The sequence below is a fragment of the Halyomorpha halys genome, unplaced genomic scaffold (assembly GCF_000696795.3).
Source record: "Halyomorpha halys isolate HHAL.00 unplaced genomic scaffold, Hhal_1.1 Scaffold848.1, whole genome shotgun sequence".
NCBI classification, from domain to species: Eukaryota; Metazoa; Arthropoda; class Insecta; order Hemiptera; family Pentatomidae; genus Halyomorpha; species Halyomorpha halys.
Genome location: NW_027115347.1, coordinates 118,723 through 128,744, shown reverse-complemented (window position 1 = coordinate 128,744; position 10,022 = coordinate 118,723). Strand labels below are relative to the sequence as shown.

Genomic DNA, 10,022 nt, shown 5'->3' with positions numbered 1-10,022 from the left:
TGTTTTTTTTTGTTTTTTTCGTTACAGTTCCGACAACTCGTAAGTTATAAATATAGGATTACTGAACAGAATAAAGCAGTCCATCTGCGCATGCGCTAGTAATGCTCGGAGTTATGGCGAGTAGTGTCGAGTCATCTAGGGGCACTCTCTAGAACTATAGTAGCTCGTACAACTGCCGCAAGATAGCCGCCTGGTCATGGCACGTCCCCTGGATGGTGCTGTGCTCTTGCGGCGCCAAATAGAACTGTTGTTATCAGCTCTTTGGCGGGAAAGGGAGTCACTTTTAGTTGTCATTGGTCTCTGGTTAAGAGATTACATCAGATTGTGAATTTTTGGTAGACCTGCAATCGTAATTTACAACCTGATAGCGATGATTTGGTAGATCTTTGCACACACAATATGAGGTTCACGAAAGTCGGAATGTCCATTTTCTTTTTACTGGTAGGTTTTTCAATTTTTATAGCCCATGTCTTCGGTTTGATATCTGTGAATCAGGAAGAAAAAAATAATAACGGTTTGAATTCAGCCTCAAAAAATCTTACAATCGGTGATTCTTTTGATCATCTCATGTGGTTTGTTCAGGTTGGTATTTTTATTTTTCAATTTAAATTAACTTCAGTAGATTTTATATTCCATTCTGAACCCATTGAAAATCTGCAGGTATCAGATCTACATCTAAGTCAGTTTCGTGATAAGACCAGAGGGATATCCTTATTAGAACTTTGTGACTTTACTTTCAAACACATCGATCCATCACTTATTTTGGCTACTGGTATAACCCTCATAAATTGTAAACGTATTTTTAAGAAACAGTTGATTTACTTCATATCTCTTTAGGTGATCTCACTGATGGATTTACAATAAACAGATTCGCTTCTTTGCAATTTCAAGAAGAATGGATCATGTACAAAGAGATTTTGAACAAATGCAGTACTGTGAAGAAAATACCTTGGCTAGATATTAGAGGAAATCATGGTATAGTCATCATGTAATTTACATCATCCAATCACCCATTTTTATGTATTAGATCTAATTCATTTTCATTTTAGATAACTTTAATGTACCTGATGTGTCGAAGAATTTGTTTCTCAAGTACTCAATGCAGGGAAGAAACCATTCGAGATCTTACCTGCATAAGATGAAAGTTGGCTCTGAAACTTATGCTTTTGTTGCTGTCGATGCCTGCCCTGATGTTGGAATCAAGATGCCATTTAATTTTGCTGGAATGCTGTCTGATAAAGAAATTGAAAGCCTCATAGGATTTCGTCGTGAGTTGCAAGATGTCAACTACACCGTGTGGTTCGGCCATTATCCCACATCATGCATTATTAGCCAGCCTGAGGTAAGTGAATTAAATAGAGTTCAAATATTGCTAATTCATAACGAGTGAATATTATTCAGTTTAAAAAAAAAACTTTTAAAGTGTCATTAAATGCTTAAGTAGACTTAATGTAGCACAAATATACTAATATATTTCAGACACCGATACAAGGAGTCCTATAAATGCTATAGAAAATAGTTATTTTCATTAATTATAGTAAACAGTGCGATGTTAAGGCCAAAATATCACAGAAAATGTGTATAAAACAGAATTATGATTATCAATTAATTAAAAATGAATACTTGTTATCTATATATTTAAAGGTTTAATCTGGACCTTTAAGTGTCAAAAGCAAAATAAAATATTAAGACATTTCGAAAGATGAATAACAAATTTAAGGATGTAGGGATAAAACATTTTTTTTTTCAAATTTGAGTTATCAGAGCCATCTGTTAGGGTGTAATGAAAGCTACATCGATTGATTTATTTGAAAAAATAAAGAGAAGCTTTAATTTTCTAAAGAAACTTAAAAGAAATACCTATATATATCAATTACCTCTGACTCATTATTTTTCCTTAATATCCTCCTAGTATTTTCAGATAATTCTGCATTGAAATTAATTAATTTCAGCATTTCATTTGCTAAAATAATAATTGACATTTATTGAAAGTATTTTTTATGTTAATTTTTTTTTTTAATATCAATTGAAGTATATATTCATTATAGCAATTTTTATAAGTGGTGTTAGTAATTAAGGATAATATATATCTTATTATTTTTGTCTCAAGGGTACATTAAATTTAAATATGCCATCATTCTTGACTAATTTAAATGCTAGTTAAAAAAATGATAAACAACTTCATGTAAAGGAGTTGAAAATAGAGAGACAAATTTTTTTTAAACCAATGTACCTAAAGATTTGGTTTAATGTCGATCATTTTAAATATTTAGAATTCTACTTCTTTAATATAAATAAAATGAAGGTAATAATAACATTCCTTTTTTTAAAATCATTTTTCCCAGAAAAGATTTTAAATATAATATTAAATAATTCACATTATGGAAAACATTCCTTTTTCATTTTTTTTTGTTTGTTTTATCTTTCAAATATAATAATAAGAAGTTTTATCTTTCAAAAATAGTAATAACTCCTCATAACATTAAAGAAATAGAATGTATTCTTTTAAATAAAGATATCATCAATAGAGGTCAAATTGCTGTCAATCCTCAGTTAATATAAATAAGCAATATAGTCTATGGTGTGCTTTAACCTTCTTAAAATACCAATTATAGTTTACTAATTTACATTAATTTCAATTATAAAATAATCAATTTTTATAAATTTCATTTCAATGACCTGGGAACATTTTGAAATACTCCTCTCAAAATAGTAGAAGAGAACAATTACAGAATCCAAAGGACATTTGCTAAAACTCTGTCACTAAAATTCTGACATGGAGCGACTCTGCAAAAAAAATAAAATATATATCTAAATGAGAAAAGGCAAAAAAATTAAACAAAATGATTGCTCTTAATGCTAACAATGTAGTGAAACCATATACCTTCAATACATGCAATCCATAAAGAAGCCCATATTCATCATGGAATTTATAAATGACTGATATCCTTACAGGTTTTTCTATATGATCCCTTAAAATAAATTTAATTTAATTTAAATTAAAGTGTCTTTGACCTCTTAAAAAACCCTCAGTACACATTTTTACTAATTATATTTTTTACTAACTTCGATTTAGTTATTTTTATTTTGCAACATTTAATTTGTCTTATCATTGACGATTATATTACTGAAAAGCTAACTCACTATTATTTTCTAACTGTTTATTAATACATATTTACGTTTATTATAAATAAATTTACTGTTTATTCCAACAAGTAACAAAATAAAAAGTGTTAAGATGTGATTTACTGTCATAATCTCTTAAAAAAAGGACCCCATTTCATTGGAAATTCCAGATTTACATAAACTGGAGAAGGTTTGATAAATAACAATACCCTCCAAAATTAGAAGACAAGCCACTGTTAAGGACATCGAAAATCAAAGTTGCAGATGTTATCAAGAGAGAGAAGGCTCGAACCCTCTTTATCTTCTTGTTAATGTTATTTCTTAATTAATATTCTAATTTAATCTTAAAATTTCACAGATAAGAAATATCATCGCTTCTGACCAAAAAAGTATGGCTTATTTATGTGGTCATTTCCATACTTTCATGGGTTTAGCTCCCGGTATGTACAGTTTACAAAAAAGTGGCTTTTATGAATTGGAATTAGCTGATTGGCTAATAAATAGAATGTAAGTGTTAAATATGAACACATCTTGGTCTACACTTGTATACAAGTTGGCTTCTCTGCTTAAAGTTCATTTGATAATGTGATAATTTCACTTGCTTTTTGTTGTTGATTTCTGCTATTACAACATTAACACCATCCCGTTTTTATATATTGCTTTATACTATTTTTTTTATTTTTTTATAAACCTATGATTTAGAAGGTGGCTGAAAAAAGGGCACATACCACTAGTAGTATTTTTTAGATATAACAATAAGTTTTTTATATACGTGCAGTAATTATGAAGAGCATCTCTGCTATTGTTTTATATTGACTTATTTTTCTACTTTTTAAAAATGAAACAGAATAAGCACAATACCAAAAGAAATTAATTAAATAATCAATATGTAAATTTATAAAAAGAAATGTGAAATTTATAGTTCCTTTTTCCATCAAACCTTTTCATTTCTTCATTAGGTAGAAATGAACTCAAACTATGGCATGTATGTTAATTTCTAAGATTTATTCAAATGTAAATAAAAAATATTTTTACTGCTAGCATAGTTAGAAAGTTTGGCTATTGTTTTGTTTAATCACTGTTGTTTTGTTGAATTTCACTACTAGTCTTATTGGATCTGGATTTTTGTTAGTTATTATAAAACATTGGATTTATTATGTTTATACTGTAGTTGTATCTTTGAGGACCTCATGTTGAGCCTGCTCCATATATGCTTGATCAGACCAAAGAATATCTATTGGTAGTTTCAATCTTTTTCCTAGTTCTTGCAGATGTGTTTACAAAATTTAATTCTTTGGCTCATGTGTAATTTAACTGATTTTGGAAAAATTGTTCCCATTTTAGGATTATTTAGTACAGAATCTGTTTAAAAAAAAAAAAAAAAAGTATTAAAAATTAGAAAACGAACTTGGCTGGTTTGGGAATACAACAACTCTTGATTTGAGTTGTTGTATTCCCAATATATGTTGTTTTGATGTTAAATTTTCCTTTTTTTTTGCTAATAATATAATTTTTAAATTTCTCTGTTGTAATTATTTTTGTAATTAGAGATATTACTTTAGTTCTGACTCACCAATTTTCTATTTAATGTTTGCTAGGTTTAGGGTCGCTGCCATAGATCATGGACTCTTATCTTTTGTTGATGTGAAGCACAATGATTGGCCCATAGTCCTTCTTACCAATCCGAAGCATGCTCTATTTCAGTCGAGGCGTGAACCCCTTAACGCCATGTTGTCATCTACTCACATAAGGTAATTATTTTTTTATTTATGCCTGTTTCTCTTTATTATTACTTATGTATTGTTACTCATGAAAATAATTAGTAGGCATCAGTTGTATTTTGTATTGAAGATTCATTTCCTTTTAAATACAAAATGAATTTAATAATTATTTACCCTATTCACTTATCTCAACTCAGCAAAGTCGCAAGTCACACCTTGTTGGATCTATGAATAACAGCTTACCGCATATTGGTCTTTGCACACTCATAGACCTGTACTTTACATGTGTTGGATTCAATACCTCAATTGGCCTAATACTTAATACCAATAAGTTGAATCAAAAATTTTTTGGCTTGGAACAATTACTTGACAGAGGAAACAGTGACCTGACTGTGAGGGACAGTAACTTAATATTGCTTCCCCTATACCAAAGATAGGCATTGTATTCATACAGGAAATAGAAAAAATCAATTTCCTCTGAGTTGATAATTTTCATTGAAATTATGTATTTTAGAAATCAAGGAACAGATTTGGTTCCATGTCTGTCTGTAATCAAATTTGTGTTGGGCTATAATTAATCCAACCATCAATCTGGTTTTTCAGGCATTGTGTCATTGGTTCCACATCATTTGTCTTACCACCCTAATTTCACTTATGCATGCGTAAAATTATATTCGTGGGTGCACATATATTTTGATTGTACTTTTTATCTCTTATTTTATGTATTTATGTACTCTTATACAAAAACTTCATTTTTCAAAAAAATTTCTTTCAAGAGATAAAGAGATTAATTGTTATAAAAGTGACTTTATTTTTTTCATTGCTCAAAAATATTTATGTTTGATGAGGCATAGAGATACAAAAGGAATTAAACCTAAGTCTTAAAATATTCAGAAACATACAACATATTTACTTATTATATTATTTTATACAGTTGTAAATTACATTAAATAAATAAATAAATAAAAATAAAATAATCAAGTAACCCAAAAATATGCATGATTCAGGGATTTATCTCCTTCCAAACTTTGAGTATAAAATTATAATAGAATGGAAAGGTTTTGAGGTAAATTAATTCCTCAGTTATATAGCATATTTTTGGATTTTAAGGGAGCTTAATCCCTCAATTATATGGCATAATTTTGAGTTTTATAGGAGCAAAAAAAAAAAAAGGAAAAATTGACAAATCCCATTAAGATAGAAAAAGCCAGGACCACACGAACTATCCCGATTGCAAGTTTATGTTTATGACTTTAAGACTATTGTATTCTTGGCAGGAAATAGGTCAGTATTTCCATCTCAATAACCCCAAATATGTATTTTTATAGCAAGGGAAAAATAAAAATGTTTTGTTCAAAATTTTCCCCCTTTCTTGTATTACTTTTTCTTTTTTCTTTAAAACACAAAAAATAGTGATAACACTTCAACTCAAGCCTACCAATGTACTAAAAACTTGGAGATGTAGGTGCGGTTATAGAGTGCTGTGAGGAATACGATGGCCTTTCGGAGAAAGTGCTGCATAATTTCAGAGGTAATTAAGTCATAATCCGAGGACTTATGCTTCGGTAGGTTACTGATTTCATTTTGTACTTCTTTGGGGGTGAAAGATTTTGGAAGCAGAAAAAGTGGCAAAGGTATATTTAGATATGATAGGATGGTGGAGTCATGTTTTTGATTATAGAGGTGTGAGTTAGGTCTGAAGGTATATATAGTCACCAAATCGTTCTCCTTTTTGTTCATCCGTGATATCATAGGCAGCAGTTGGAGTAATTTTCAGTGGATGGGAAGCGTGCTTTTCTCGGAGAAGTTTTCTGGTTGATCTCCACAAACTTCCGTCTTCAATATTTAAAGAAGAAATATAATTATCAAATTGTTTGGCTTTAAACCAACGTAATTCCGTTTTCAGCCTATTGTTAAGATAATTATATTCTTTTTTGTCTGCATTGAGTTGTGTTCAGTGCCATGGTTTTCAAGCTCTTCATTTTTCCATTATGAGTTGTCTAATGAAAGAAGGGTATTCTGGAAGGATGTGATCATTTTTAGCTGGAGGAGGTGGTTCTCTCCATATCTGATACAGCGATAAGGATGATGGCAATAAGTTTTGGTATGCCCAAGTGCTTGACATTGAGTGCACTGGACTACTGCTAATTTTTTTCGAGGTTCTTCAAAGTCGACGCGGCAATGAAATATCTTTTTTATATCATAGATAGCCTCTGAATATGTATCCGGCTCAATGTCGACGAAGAAAATTGGAAGTGGTGACTTTTATGCATTCCTTTGGGGTTGAGTGGTGAAGATGTTTAATCACTACCCACCGTGCTATTTGATCTGGTAATTGATAAGTGTGAAAATTAGCATTATGGCTTTCCAGAAAATGAACAATAGATCTGTAAGATGATGGCGTGGTAGGATATATTATCACTTCTTTCAGCGTAGACTTGAGCTAATATGAGTTAGGTTCACGAACAATCTCAACTAACCTAACCATCTCTCTAATGTTAGCTACATTATTTAATATTATTGGTGGTGGTTTAACAGTTTTTTTAATGGTTTCAGAACCATTATTAATAGTTGACAAATTATTAATAGTTTCAAAATCATTATTAGTTGATAGAGCACCAAAACTGTTATTGAGTGGTAATTCATCTTTTTTAGGACATTTTCTCGGATCTTGATTCATAGTTGATGAATGTTTGCATCCTGTCACTAATTGCCAACTATTTTCTGTAATATTGGCCTTAATAATTAGTAAATTATGATTAGCATTTATTACTTACCTCCAATGAGGAGCTTTGCTGTGTTTCCATTGGAAGCTCTTCCGACTTCATAACCCTTTCTTCTTTTACCTTTACCAGCCGAAGTGAATATGGTCAAGTGTCACTGTCACTGTAATCTAATAAATAATTTATTTATTATATTACAATTAGAATTAGCAATGTATGTGTGTGCTTAGATATAGATATAATTGGATCCTTATTTTAATCATATTCTGTATCATCTTGTTTTATTTTCATTATTCTATTAATTCAATAATTCTAAATTTGCAGCTTTATTATTCACTTCAAGATCCTATCAGTTATTTTTATTATTATTATTGTTTATTTAATTTTATTGAATTTTTTTAAATAATTGTTATTATTTTTGTTTTTATTTTTTACTTCATTTTCATTTTAGTAGTTGTTAATTTAATTATTAACTGTATCACTTGAAATCAATTCATATTGTACTTATCTAGCTTAAAAATTGTATTGTCTCCACAGGCCCTAATAGTCTTAACTATAATATTTACATTTCACTTATGTCTATCATTTTTATATGTTATTTTGGCACTGACCGTTAGATGTTGTCATTTGATCGGACCATATTGGATGTAATTTTTTAAATGAATAAAATAAAAAAAAAATACTTTAGTATTTTTTGCTTAAAATTTATCTCAACATAATTATTTCAGGGTTCTTGTGTTTTCTCCTGATAAAATTGATTCTGTTAAGATAAAAATCGATTCAGATTCTTGGAATAATGCCTCACACATTTCTGGGCCGCTGTATGTATTGCCTTGGGAACCTTTTAAATATTCTTCAGGAATTCACAATATTGAAGTTAGTTTTTCTTTTTCATTTTCCTTACTATGTGTCTTTAATTTACCATCATAAAGTTTATATGTGTTTTTAATTTTCTAATTCATCTCATATTATTTTGTAGGTTCTTGTCTTAGATTTATATGGCCGTGAAAAAGTAGTAAATCAGCCATTTTCACTGGATGGTTCTCAGTTGGAGTTCAAACTTTTTTCAAAAATATTATTAATGCTAAAGTTCAATACAATTGTAAGTTCCATAAATTTCAGGCATTGCCTTTATATAAATTAAAATAGCATAATATTAAATACAGAAACCAACTGTATATTTTTATATTAGAATTTGTTTACAATTAGTGTAATTAAATTTTTTATGATATTAACAGATGTAATTCATTAAATTTGAATTCGTAATAGTTACAGGTTTGGTTCGGTTTGGCCGTTACTTTCTGTATTCTTCCTTTCTGCCTTCTTCGATATCTCAACAAGCAAGTTTTGGGTAACAACAATTAATTTTGATTTGATTTCTCCTTTGTTAGCTCATTTATATATGTAAAAAAAAAAACCCACAGATCTCCAAGTTTTACAAAGGAAATTTCATTTGATAAGAGAAATTTTAAGTTTTGATTTATCTAATACTGTAAAAGTTCTCTTAGTGGAAACACCATAAGGGATAATGTTATTAAGGTCTCAACTGTTAGTTGACCTTACCTTGTTAAGGTACAAATTTAATGTTTTTCAATCCGATGCAAACACCAATTTTATTCTATTACATTTTTATTTTTTAATAAAAATAAATTGTTGCATAACAATATAAAATTCTAATATGTTTCATTTTAAAAACTTTGTTTTCATGCAAGTAAAAATAACAATATTTGATTTGAATTCTCATTTTCACTGAAAATGAAAAATTTACATCGAAAGTAAAATTCATTTTGTAGCTTATTTATTTATGTACATAATTCTATTATCTTCTCTGTCGGTGTCTTTTATAAATAGAAGTTACACACCATTTATTTAATTTTAACATTTAAGAGAACTTGTAACTTTTTTTCACTTTTGTGGAAGTATTTTTGCACCCCGTAAAAATTATAGTAATTTTCTCTTTTTTCTTTATTTCAGATGGTAAATTAGAATTGGAATGCCTTAGAAAGGACTCGTTCATTCATCACTGGTTGAAGAGTCTATGGATCCTTTCTAACATGAATTCACTTTTCTATCCCATGTTTTTATATCCCATTTATATTACTATTGGTAAGTTATTTCTCTATCATTATTTGTAATTATTTAAGATCTATTTCTATTATATTCCTTTCTATTTTTGCTAATACTACTTACATGTGTGCGTATGTGTAAACTGCTTGACCCAAAAACAACAATGCGTATGGAACTGAAATTACAAATTTAGGGGAAATTACATATATCCTATGTATAAGGGATGTTAGGTTAACCTTTTCGTTGAAATCGGCTGACCAGAAGTGCCACTTTACAGAACCGATTTTTCACATTTTTTCAAAAACTACTCTAAAAATTTTGATTAAAGCTACTAAATCAATATACTATACAATGAGCCTTAATATCAGCTAGGTCTTATGTCATT

The 10,022-nt window shown here is 29.2% G+C and overlaps 1 protein-coding gene across 3 annotated transcripts in view; it reads left to right on the top strand.

Moving 5' to 3' along the window:
* The first annotated feature begins 262 nt into the window (after positions 1-262).
* Positions 263-10,022, top strand: part of LOC106686610 (transmembrane protein 62) — a 53,064-nt gene continuing 43,304 nt past the window's right edge. For all 3 annotated transcript variants that reach the window (XM_067052410.1, XM_014429999.3, XM_024362797.2), the window contains exons 1-10: positions 263-582; positions 661-772; positions 838-975; positions 1,050-1,342; positions 3,485-3,633; positions 4,725-4,877; positions 8,299-8,446; positions 8,550-8,672; positions 8,840-8,921; positions 9,545-9,676. In XM_067052410.1, the coding sequence (XP_066908511.1) occupies positions 400-582; positions 661-772; positions 838-975; positions 1,050-1,342; positions 3,485-3,633; positions 4,725-4,877; positions 8,299-8,446; positions 8,550-8,672; positions 8,840-8,921; positions 9,545-9,676 (1,513 nt within the window). In that variant the 5' untranslated portion in view covers positions 263-399. The remainder of the gene's footprint in view (positions 583-660; positions 773-837; positions 976-1,049; positions 1,343-3,484; positions 3,634-4,724; positions 4,878-8,298; positions 8,447-8,549; positions 8,673-8,839; positions 8,922-9,544; positions 9,677-10,022) is intronic.